Source organism: Schistocerca serialis, chromosome 2, assembly GCF_023864345.2.
Source record: "Schistocerca serialis cubense isolate TAMUIC-IGC-003099 chromosome 2, iqSchSeri2.2, whole genome shotgun sequence".
In the NCBI taxonomy this organism is placed as follows: Eukaryota; Metazoa; Arthropoda; class Insecta; order Orthoptera; family Acrididae; genus Schistocerca; species Schistocerca serialis.
In genome coordinates, this window is record NC_064639.1 from 719,401,062 (window position 1) to 719,414,318 (window position 13,257).

The window sequence follows — 13,257 nt, forward strand, 5'->3', positions numbered from 1 at the left end:
ACATCTGTAGCCAAATACTACGAGTTTCTGCACCAGAAACCATCAGATCTTGATACCTGGAAACAACTAGCTATATGTATACCATGGAAAGTCCCATTCAAGGAATAATACAACCACGGAGCTGGAATACAATGGCAACTATTCACCTGATATTTCATGCTAGGAAGATTAAAAGCCTTTTGATATCAAAGATAGAGTCAAAACAACAGCTCTAACTCATGTTATTTACAGATTGTTATTATTTACTAAAGCAGCAATTTTTAAGTGACTTAAAATCAATCATACCAGCAATTCCAATTATATGGCATTTCAAGTCACTTGTGACATACTTCAATACATGGAAAACATCGAAATATTACGTTTACTGTTTACACATATTTGTATGATATGTCTGTCACTGCCAGACAAAAATTTTGTGAACAGGCATTGGGAAGCGAGAGACAAAATGAAGAATTTGTAAAACGAATACTCTAATTTTGTTGTATGTAATATAGCTTTAAACATATGTTTTCATCTGTCATCTGTTAAGTTTACAGTGTACCTCCCATTTTATTTTGAGACAAAATTATTTATATCAACGCCACACATAATAAAATATTAAAGTGATTAAAGAAAATGCAAAATCACCTGGAAACGCCACCATAATCAAGACCTTCTTCTCCTCTAAAAATAATGTAAAGTCGTCTTCTGAGTTCATAAGCAGGTAGCCTCATAATCTGATGATAAGAATCTTCAAATAATGTTTGGCGAGTTACTGTTATTTTGATATGACTAGGAAGTGCATTGCTTTGACACAGGTACCGAAACTGTCCAAGTTTCCACCTGAAAGATCTTTCATATGCCTTGGGCACACCATATACACCTTTTGGCCTGGAATACATAAATTCTAATGAAAATCTGCTATCACATTGCCAGAAAGCATCTATACAATGAAATAAGATTAACTTTATTGATGCATTACAAACAAAACTATCTTTGACAAGGGCTACAATTACTACAAGAGTACGGCCTTGTGACCAACTCTTCAGCAATTACAAACGTCCATGATTAGTAGAAGTAAGTGTGCATCTAATATCACAGCTGCCTTCTTTTATAGCATGCACTGGTTCTAGTCCAAAATAAAAGTTAATACAGGTTCCAGTTCAAAACAGAAGTTAAGATATTGTATCAAAAAGTCTACAAAGACAAGAAACAAATGACATGTTTGACAATCTTATTAAAGATGTAAGCCTTCAGACTTTAAAAGTACACTATCAGCATCGGTAATGTAACACTATAAGAATCATACCCCTTTGGAGCTCCAGGTCGAGGGTCTTGGAATGTTGTTGTTCTTGTGTTATGATCAACAAAGTAACGGACACCATCTTCCGTTAATCGAATTTCCCAACCTGGTGGGAGAGCCGCTTCATCAGCTCCAACTTCCTGTCTATATTAAAAGAACAGAAAACTAAGCTTACCTATATGAAGTAGAAGTTGCGTAAATTAGAGTAAAATACTGACAAGTAATTCTGCTTATGAAGAATAAGATACTTCAGTACTATAATAAATAACAGTCAAATGTGTTTTCTTTAGCTTTAACGAAATAGACGAAAGCAATGGGGCAATGGCTTGGTCAGCACTGATTGTTATAATTCCTTTTCTAAACATAAGGGATGACTTTTTTTCTTTTTTCTGTTGATGAAGGGGTGTTGTTGGGAGAGATGGGTGGGTGGAGGGGTATGGGGGGGGGGGGGGGGGGGGGGGAGGTGGCAAGGGAGATGAGACTTGAAGCACTGGAGTGTGCATGCAATGCTTTGATTGGTAGCATCATTCGTTGAAAATATAGAGCAGATAAAATTACTGAGAACAGGAAGCCTATGCATAAACTTCAAGCTTGTGGGAAACACCAGGTTTTTTAGAACAGAAAAGCATAAATAAATCAAAAAGATAACTGAAAACTATTGTCATAACTAGATATGTCTATTTCAAAACATCAATGCATCACATCCACATGTTACACAGATGAACTCAGCAATCGCTGGCAGAAATATATGGCCTTCACTGCTCCCAATATCTCTCATGATTGATTAAGTGACAGCTACTGTAAAAGAAAAAAATTTTGGGTGCTATAGGAGATGACTTCAACTGAGCTGTGTGGTTCTGGTCATCACTACAATTTTTGCTTGATTCACCTCTCTATTGCTATCACTTGCCAGCTATTCTCTTCATTTCAATAAAATGGCTCCACGTACACCATCCGCAATATTTTATACAGTAATAACTACACTTTACTTCTGATTCTTTCCTTCCACCATTCCTTTAACTACAGTTTCTAGAAATGACTCATGTCATAATACATGCCCAACCATTCAATTTAGTAAATATTGCTAAAATAACCACCAGTAGCATTTTATGGTGTTAAAGAACGTGAAAATGTGTCTTTGAGGAAGAGCACACTTTAACAGTTGGTAGTACAAAAATTCAGAGGGAAAGACATAAACAAATGGTCTACTCTCAATTTCTGAGATATGGCTAATTGAAATTATAAAAAAATGAGAGTAGTTGATGGTAAATTGTAAGATCCTAGCTCACCCTAGAGCAATGTATAACTTCACCCCTACAATCTACATTCGGTAGCCACTTTCCACAGAATGTAAACTGTTCCTGATAACCTCTTATCCTCATAAAGGATAGAATACGCCACTACCAGCTCTCCCGGAAATTTAATTATTCTGCTTCCAACATATGTGAAAATATCAGTAAAATAGTAGTTGTAAGTATATTTCATGGCCTTTGATAATAGCTCACCCTTGAGTACGAGGATCCTCCCACTGAGTAGTGCGGTTCTTGTGGTTGACAAAGTAGCAACGACCATCAGGTTGCACCCTTTTCTCCCATCCAGCTGGAAGAGGACCAAGATTGTCTTCTTCTGAATCAACTGTTGATGCCGCACCTGATGTATGCTGCAAATATATGTTCTGTGAACCTTAATTTACAAGCATAAGGGAACACAAAACAAAAACAAAATATCATTATGACACTATTTGAGACAGATTAGTGCAATCTACTACGAGGGGGGGAGGGGGGGGCATTAAGTAAGCAATGTAACACATTTTTCACAGCTAATTTTGTTTTTAAAAAATGTGGAATTTGTTGTGGGGCATCATGGAATATTCCCACTTCAGCCCCTATAGTTTCATGAAGTTCCAATAGATAGCGCCATTATAGGTAACCTTAAAAGCGATGCCTGTAACTGAAGTGCATTCCAAGCAGAGAGATGTCATTGAGTTTCTTTTGGAGGAAAACCAGAGCTTCATAGATATCCATAAGCACTTGCATACTGTTTATGGAGACCTGGCAGTGAATAAAAGCACTATGACTGACTGGGAGAGGCATCTGTCCTTATCACAACAAGATCGTGCAAACCTGTACAATCTCCTGCATGCTGATTGGCCGCACACAGCTGCGAGACCTGCAATGTTGTAACGTGTGGACACACTCATTCGTGGTGATACACAGATCACAATCAAACACCTCACTGCAGAATTGGACACCTCTGTTGGTAGTGTTGACACACTCGTCTATTAGCTGGGGGTACTCAAAGGTGTGTGCCCGCTGAGTTCCTCAGCACCTAACAAAAGACCATAAAGAGCAACAAAGGAGCATATGTTTGGAATTGCTTGCATCTTAAAAGGATGATGCGGTGGTTCTTGATGCAGCAAGATGTTGGCTCCAACATCAACCAGCATAGAAATATCAGGCACGCATACGGGCCCTCCCAGTAAGTAGGCGTAAAGCTGTCGCATTAAACGGACATTATGTGAAGAAATAGGGTTTTGTAGTCATAACTGTGAGGAATAATACGATGTACTGGAACCCTGAATAAAACCAACCTGCTTTCAGAAAAAAAAGTGTTGCACTATTTACTGAACGCCCCTTGTATTTATTCATTACTACTACTACTCTTCCCCCCCCCCCCCCCACCCCCCCTGAAAACACACACACAAGCCATTTACATTACCTTTCCTTTCCTTACTTTTACGTAAAATGTGCAGGTTGTGGTGTTACATATTCCAGAAAAGGGATGTGTAACCCTGTGTTTACTTTGCCAATGAGTGATGCTCATTAACTATACAGTAGGAAAGTGGGGTAATGATTTAACAGTTAGGAGAGTGCACCTGTTGTGTATTTTTTAAAATATAATTGCATGTGGCAAGTAATCTGGAGGGATAATGCATGTCTTCAATGTGGGACGACGATCGCATTAATTATGCAAGTGGCAGTGCGGAGGAAAATGTGCATACTCCACATATTGTTGCCCCAGGTCGGAGAAGTCCATTGGCCCTGGGGCAAGAGCCTGGGATGACAAAAAGAAAAGTGAACAAAAGAATATTTGAAACATGTATTCATTCTGTTGTATTTCAATCCATCACCTTGATATTTAAAATGAGACTGAAAGTCAATCAATTACTGCAATGTTCTATCTAAAGAAGTGTTTATTATGAAGAGTTAATGTACTTTACTTTAAGAACATATCTCACATAAGTCTGAGACGTGTTTTATTTATGTACACAATTGGATATTGTGCTGAATTCCTGACTTCCAGTATTTACTGCCAAGTTTGAAAACAAAATTAGAGTTTTATCCACAGTCAAGAATATGGTGAACTATAGTCCGATTCACGAACAATGGCAGTCTGCACAAGTCAAGGCACAGGTGGGGGTTGCCGTGTTCCCACTGAAAGTGAAAGTTGCAGTGCTCAAAGAAGGAGAAACAGTGTCTCCTGCAAATTGCATCTCTCACTTGTTGACCATCATCGTCAGCCATGACAACTCACAACTAATGGAATAAAGTTCACTAAATAACTCACTATAATAACGTTTAATGTTCACATTCACTACAACATTCACAACTGAGTGCTCAGAAAACTACCGAATGCTCACTGGTTATCAGAGAATATGTGATGTCAGGTGTGCTGAACAAACCTACCCTTCAGAGCTGCTATTTTCAAGAGAAAAGCCTAACTTCTAGACAAGGTGATGGAGATAAGGATAAACTATTCTTCAACTGGGTCTTGAACAAGAGACTTTGCAAGAAAAGTGATAGCCACAAAAGCACTTATATAACAATGTTACTTCATGGACTGGTGCTGTAAAGGCTGGTAAGGTGTCCTTGTAGTATCAGATCATTATCTCATACAAATTATATCGATGTAATCTTCAATCAAATGGCCCATCTCTTTACTCAATGTCTTAAGCCATTTCTAGTCAACCCTCTAATCCATCTCACTAGCATCACATCACCTAAATTTCGGGTGAGCAGTTACTTCAGAGGAAAGAAAAGACAAACCTAAAGCATTGGCAAAGATTTTGTTTGTACTATAGCTTCTAAGCAAGGGTGATTTCTGAAAATGAGAGCCAAAATTCAGTGACCAGTTCTTCCACTAAATAACTAATAAGCTACCTACAGGTCACATCTAGGTTTTATTTATACGCATAAACCCGAATATTTTCCGGACTTTGGTCTTAAAATATGTGATGAATATACAGTAATGGTAAATGTTCCCTCAAGAAATAACCATACACTCCTGTGAAGAACTACAGAGTGCTCAACACCTGCTGATGTATATAAAAATGTGCCAAGTAGTATCTGCTGCTAACAAATGATAAGACTATTAAGGCTATCAAACAGTGGATGGAAAATATTTAATATAACAATGAAAGATAAATGCATAAATATTCTGCACTGACCTGACTGTCTCATTATAAACATTCAAGAAGATGCACCACAACTGCAATCTTTGCATTGAATACTGCCTTGAAACCCTCAAGGAAGAAGCCAAAAAACATGCCACACAACTATACAGGAATCTGAGTCACTCGGCAATCCTTTCATCCTTACTCTGGGAAACTATGATCACAACCATAGGTGGAAGCATAAGCGGCCAAAGACACTACTAGCTAAGGAATAACCACCTATGGCAACTGGATATGCCAGCTGCTATTAAAGTCGACCAACACGTTACAGCAGGGAGACTGACAAGCTCACACGCTGACGCACGAACAAATCGCCAACATTACCCTACATTGTGAATCTGATATACGACCTATAGGACACAAAACCGCAATGAACCCAACTGTTACCGGTACGCTGATGCTGATCGAGAAATCAAGACCGGCACCCAGTAGCAGCCTCTGAGTAACAGCACCGCACAATGTCAAAGATATCGACCTGCATGATACCCACTACTAACAAAGCCCACTCTTGCATGACCTGTCGCAGGAATCAAGTAAACCACTACTGCTCTTACAACTCGACCCAACTATCGCAAAAGTTTTTTTCCCTTGGCTCTTGCCTTGGCCATTTTCTCCCTTCAGCCCTTCAAACTGCTACCCTTTGCTCAACTTTCTACCCAATCTATCTCCAGATGAGAGCGTATTAATGGTTAACCTTAACCACATGTGTGCAAACATTGCAGTACCCACATCCTGCAAGACCTCACTCTAGTGAAAATTAACCCTTATGCAGAGATGGCAGTAGACCTTTTGTGTTGGCCATCATGCCGGTGTTGGTGTGGTGTCCACCTCTGTGCAAAAAAATTCCTCTTTTCTCGAATTCTATTCAGTACCAACTCACTAGTTATGTGATCTATCCATCTAATTTTCAGCATTCTTCTGTAGCACTACATTTCAAAAGCTACTATTCTCTTCTTGTCTAAACTGTTTATTGCCCACATTTCACATCCATACATGGCTTCACTCCATACAAATACTTTCAGGAAAGGCTTCCTGACACTTAAATCTATACTTCATGTTAACAAATTTCTCTTCTTCAGAAACGCTTTCCTTCCCATTGCCAGTCTACATTTTATATCCTCTCTACTTTGACCATCCTCAGTTACTTTGCTCCCCAAATAGGAAAACTCGTCTACTACTTTAAATGTCTCATTTCCTCATCTAATTCCCTCAGCATCATCTTATTTGATTTGAGTACATTCCACTATCCTCGTTCTGCTTTTGTTGATGTTCATCTTATATCCTCCTTTCAAGACACTGTCCATTCCGTTCAACTGCTCTTCCACATCCTTTGCTGTCTCTTCTAGAATTACAATGTCATAGGCAAACTGCAAAGTTTTTACTTCTTCTCTATGGATTTTATTTCCTACTCGAAATGTTTCTTTTGTTTCCTTTACTGCTTGCTCAATACACAAATTGAATAACACCCGGGATAGGCTACAATCCTGTCTCACCCCCTTCACAACCACTGCTTTATTTTCATGCCTCTCGACTCTTATTAATGCCGTGTGGTTTCTGTACAAATTCCTTTTGTTCCCTGTATTTGACCCCTGCCACCTTCAGAATTTGAAAGAGAGTATTCCAGCCAACATTGTCAAACACTTTCTTTAAGTCTACAAATGCTAGAAACTTAGGTTTGCCTTTCTTAAACCTAGCTTCTAAGGTAAGTAAGAGTGTCAGTATTGCCTTGCATGTTCTAACAGTTCTACAGAATCCAAACTGATATACCACTAGGTCAGCTTCTACCAGTTTTTCCATTTATCTGTAAAGAATCTGTGTTAGTATTTTGCAACCATGACTTATTAAACTGATAGTTTGGCAATTCTCACACCTGTCAGCACTTGCTTTCTTTGAAATTGGAATTATTATATTCTTCTTGCAGTCTGAGGGTATTTTGTCTGTCTTACACATCCTGCCCACCAGATGGAAGAGCTTGGTTATGTCTGGGTCTCCCACGGCTATCAGTGGTTCTAACAGAATGCTGTCTACTACTGGGGACTTCTTTCTACTTAGGTCTTTCAGTGCTGTATCAAATTATTCTTGCAGTATCATATCTCCCATTTCATCTGCATCTATGTCCTATTCCATTTTCATAAGATTTCCATCAAGTACATCGCCTTTTTATAAATCCTCTATATACTCCTTCCACCTTTCTGCTTTTCCTTCTTTGAATACGACAGATTTCCCATCTGAGCTCTTGATAATCATACAGGTGGTTCTCTTTTCACCAAAGGTCTCTTTAATTTTCCTATAGGCAGGTAAAAAGACGAGGTCTAGTAGAAATCCTTGGGTAACAGAAGAGATATTGAATTTAACTGATGAAAGGAGAAAATAAAAAATGCAATAAATAAAGTAGGCAAAAGGAATACAAACATCTCAAAAATTAGATCAACAGGAAGGCAAAATGGCTAAGCAGGGATGGCTAAGAGGACAAATGTAAGGATGCAGAGGTATACATCACAGAAGGTAAGATAGATACTGCCTACAAGAAAATTAAAGAGACCTTTGGAGAAAAGAGAACCACTTGTATGAATATCAAGAGCTCAGATGGAAAACCAGTTCTAAGTGAAAAAGGGAAAGCAGAAAGGTGGAAGGAGTATGTAGAGAATCTATACAAGGGCAATGTACTGGATAGCAATATTACGTAAATGGAAGAGGGCGTAGATGAAGATGAAATGGGAGATATGATACTACATGATGAGTTAGACAGAGCACTGAAAGACCTGAGTTGAAATAATACCCCGGGAGTAGACAACATTCCATTGGAACTACTGACAGCCTTGGGAGAGCCAACCCTGACAGAACTCTACCATCTGGTGCAAGATGAATGACAGGTGCAATACCCTCACACTTCAAGAAGAATATAGTAATTCCAATCCCAAAGAAAGCAGGTGTTGACAGGTGAAAAATTACCGAACTATCAGCTTAATAAATCATGGGTGCAAAATACTAACATGAAGTTTTTACAGATGAATGGAAGAACTGGCTGTAGCTGACCTTGGGGAAGATCAGTTTGGTGTCCATAGAAATGTTGGAACATGCGAGGCAATACTGACTCTAAGAATTATCTTAGAAAATAGATTAAGGAAAGGCAAACCTATGTTTCTAGCATTTGTAGACTTAGAGAAAGCTTTTGACAATGTTGACTGGAATACTCTCTTTCAAATTCTGAAGGTGGCAGAGGTAAAATACAGGGAGTGAAAGGATATTTACAATTTGTACAGAAACCACAAGGCAATAATAAGAGTCAAGTGGCGTGAAAAGGAAGCAGTGGTTGGGAATGTAGTGAGACAGGGTTGTAGCTTATCCCCGATGTTATTCAATTTGTATATTGAGTAAGCAGTAAAGGAAACAAAAGAAAAATTTCGAGTAGGAAATAAAATCCATGGAGAAGAATTTAAAAATTTGAAGTTTGCCGATGACATTGTAATTCTAGAAGAGACAGCAAAGGACCTGGAAGAGCGGTTTAACAGAATGGACATTGTCTTGAAAGGAGGGTATAAGATGAACATCAACAAAGCCATACAAAGATAATGGAATGTAGTCGAATTAAATCAGGTGATGCTCAGGGAATTAGATTAGGAAATGAGACACTTAAAGTAGTAGATGAGTTTTGCTATTTGGGGGACAAAATAACTGATGATGGTCGAAGTAGAGAGGATATAAAATGTAGACTTACAATGGCAAGGAAAGTGTTTCTGAAGAAGAGAAATTTGTTAACATCAAGTATAGATTTACGTGTCACGAAGCCTTTTCTGAAAGTATTTGTATGGAGTGTAGCCATGCATGGAAGTGAAACATGGACTATAATTAGTTTAGACAAGAAGAGAATAGAGGCTTTGGTGAAATGTGGTGCCACAGAAGAATGCTGAAGATTGAATGGGTAGATCACAGAACTAATGAGGAGGTACTGAATAGAATTGGGGAGTGGAGGAATTTGTGGCACAACTTGACGGAATTTGTGGCACAACTTGACTAGAAGGAGGGATCGGTTGGTAGGACATGTTTCAAGGTATCAAGGGATCACCAATTTAGTATTTGAGGGCAGCATGGAGGGTAAAAATTGTAGAGGGAGACCAAGAGATCAATAAATTAAGCAGATTCAGAAGGATATAGGTTGCAGTAGGTGCTTGGAGATGACAAAACTTGCACAGGATAGGGTAGCATGGAGAGCTGAATCAAACCAGTCTCTGGACTAAAGACCACAACAACAACAACAACAACAACAACAGGCAGTATATACCTTACCCCACATGATATATGCTTCTACATCCATACATTTGTCCTCTAGCCATCACTGCTTGGCCATTTTGCACACCCTGTCGATTTTAATTTTGAAACGTTTGTATACCTTTTCGCCTGCTTCATTTACAGCATTTTTTATATTTTCTCTTTTCAGCAATTAAATTCAATATCTCCTCTGTTACCCGAGGATTTATACTTGCCCTCGTCTTCTTACCTACTTGATGATCTGCTGCCTTCACAATTTCATCTCTCAAAGTTGCCCATTCTTCTTCTACTGTATTTCTTTCCTGCATTCTTTTCTATAGTTCCTTAATGCTCTACCTGTAAATCTCTACAATGTCTGGTTCTTTCAGTTTTCCAGGTCCCAGCCCCTTAAATTCCCACCTTTTTGCAGTTTCTTCAGTTTTAATCTACAGTTCATAATCAATGAACTGTGCTCAGAGTCCACATGTGCCCCTTGAAATTTCTTACAATTTAAAATCTGGTTCCAAAATCTCTGTGTTACCATTTTATAATCTATCTGAAGTCATCCAGTGTCTCCAGGCTTCTTCCATGTATACAACCTTCTTTTGTGATTCTTAAACCAAGTGTCAGCTATGATTAAGTTATGCTCTGTGCAAAATTCTACTGGCCGGCTTCTTCTTTTATTCCTTACGTACTATTTGAGAAGCAGTTGCTGTGCTAAATCCTATGGTATCACCAAGTGCAATTGGCATGCTTCCTAGAGTGTAAAATCATTAGGTTAGAAGTAGTTGGTTCATTGGCAATACAGCATTATTCCTGACACGGAAATTTAATGCAAAGTCTTAGATTTATTAAGAATTCATTACCATTTCAAACAAACCTTATAGAAGAACCGAAAAGAACTATTAAAATCATAATAACCTAGAACATGAATTTAACTTATGTCTTATGCTGAATCTGATCACACATGAGACCAAAGATAAAGTAAACTGTTTGTTTTGTTAGGTGGAACCACTTACTTGATTTTCCATAGTTCAATTCTTTTATCTTGGCGGCTCACGCATGCCCGCCCAGACGCGGGAGATTGCTGCGTTGCCAGTTGCAAACAATGCACGCGCCATGAGAAGCAGCGCCATAGTATAGTATAGTAAGCAAACTTACATTTAGGGGGGAGCGCACTGTTTATGAAGTAAAGACACCATGGACGCAATAACCCTTTCGCTGCTACAAAGACGTACTCCCGCATTCTGCACTGCGCGCGATTTTGTCATCACTGCACTGCTCGCCTGTGCTGACACATGGTGTTCCGACTGCTTTGACACTTATTCGATTTCACAAAAACTATTTGGCCCAAAATTTGATTTTTACGCATCTTCTTGACTGATACCTTCCCCCCATGAATGACTTAATTTTGTTTTAATGTTCAACACAGTTACTGTGCAGCATTAGATGTAGTAAACCACTGCACGAAATTTTGAAGAGTTTTCAGAGGTTAAAGTCCATAGCGTATACTTTCCGTATGGTCGATTTTAGTTGCCACAATGTTGAGAATAAAATGTGGACAAGATAACTAAATTTCATATAAAATTTGTTGTATAACAATATCTCATTTAATTTAAGTACCAGATAGGTGTCGTATGTAATACTGAGAAATATTCAGTCTTTCGCGACTTTAATAAAAGTTTTATTTATACCGGAGTCATTTCGATTTTTTCTAAGAAGTTCTGATTAAAACAAAGTTGGCAAAGTGCACAAAACTGAATTATGGATGTAATAAAACATAGAAAAACTAAAATATATTGTCACAGTGAGGCACAGTGCGCAAAAAAATTTGTGTTTGTCACAACGGACAGCAAATACTTGCCAAAACATAGATCAGTCAACGAAAACATTGAATATGATGATGTTGCCAAAGCAGCGAAGCATAGAATTGGGTCCGACAATCAAGTAGCTCGGCAACTTACTGTCGCAAAAGAATATATATCAATATGAATAGTAAAACAGTGACTGCAGAAGAGAAAATATACAAACAAAACAGATAACATGAATATTGTGTGTGTGCCTTTTCATTGTTTTTAATTGCTGTAAAAAGAAATATTGGAGGACAAAATTAGAAAAACCGAAAACTTGTTATAATTATAATGAAGAGACAAAGCACTGGAAAATGCAAAAAATTACATTCAAACAAATAAAATTCATGAAGTAAGACACTTTGATATTTTTTTTAAATAAAGAAAATATAAAGCACCGATCAAGGTTTGAACTCAGATCCTTTCACTTGGCAGCCTACCGCCTTAACCACTACGCTAATGCAACTAGTCATTCAAGACAGCTCCTGGAGGACTCTAAAATATCATGGAAAATACCGACAAACACTGTTGGTATGACTAAGAATTACTCACATTTTGTCGAAGTACAATAGGAAATAAACAATTACCGCTGTTCTTTATTGCGAAAAAGTTCGTGAGAATGATACAAACACCTTTCTTTGCTATCGCCTGAATTAGGAGGCTTATTGCTTGTTTGGTTTAATTAATTAATAGAATAGGAAGCGATTGGTATAAAGAATGCTTTTTCCAAACTTTCTATAAAAGAAAGTCTGCTATCAAGACATTGCTTTTGTTCGATTACTTTATTTGACTGAACGTTTCTAAAACTGAAGACACTCGTCCGTGCTCTGCACTGCAGTAGAGCTCTGGCAACGTCGTCCTCTGTTCATTGGCTGACTGTGTTTTGTGACGTCAGATGCGCAGAACGAACCTAAACTCGGCCGCCGTCATAAATGACGCGCACTTTAAATCTTCGTAACAGTTTTTCTGATTTTCACTACTTTAGTCTCCTTGTATGTATCTCAATTTGACCATCACTGGTATCTTCAGAGTCACTTTTAATTAACTACACATAAATCCTTTTTTCTATTTGCCATGTAATCTTAAAATATGCCTCTGATAAAAATATACTGGACGAAAATGCTGTGGTGAAGATAATTGCTGATTATCAAATAGTTTATGGACTGACATCTCTTAACTAGACATTGCAACTTCCAACTGTCAGTAAGTCCCTGTAGAAGTTCCCATAAACAGTTCACTGGACATGGTGAGAATGTGCCTAAAAGATATTCCTGTACGGAGTCTCACCCCCCCCCCCCCCCCCCCCCTCCACCAACCCATCTGATATATTACTACTCGCAACCAGTTTCAATGGCAACTGAGCCAATCCACAACTATACAGGCTTATTCATGAATACCTTCATGGTTTCAGAAGGTGACTGCAT

General features: G+C 38.3%; 1 protein-coding gene across 2 annotated transcripts in view; it reads right to left on the reverse strand.

Moving 5' to 3' along the window:
* Window positions 1-13,257, reverse strand: part of LOC126457905 (E3 ubiquitin-protein ligase Su(dx)) — a 129,509-nt gene that overhangs the window by 36,582 nt on the left and 79,670 nt on the right. For both annotated transcript variants that reach the window (XM_050094581.1, XM_050094582.1), the window contains exons 8-10: window positions 2,788-2,942; window positions 1,289-1,426; window positions 628-870 (exon numbers count right to left, since the gene is read on the reverse strand). In XM_050094581.1, coding sequence (XP_049950538.1) covers window positions 628-870; window positions 1,289-1,426; window positions 2,788-2,942 — 536 coding nt within the window. The remainder of the gene's footprint in view (window positions 1-627; window positions 871-1,288; window positions 1,427-2,787; window positions 2,943-13,257) is intronic.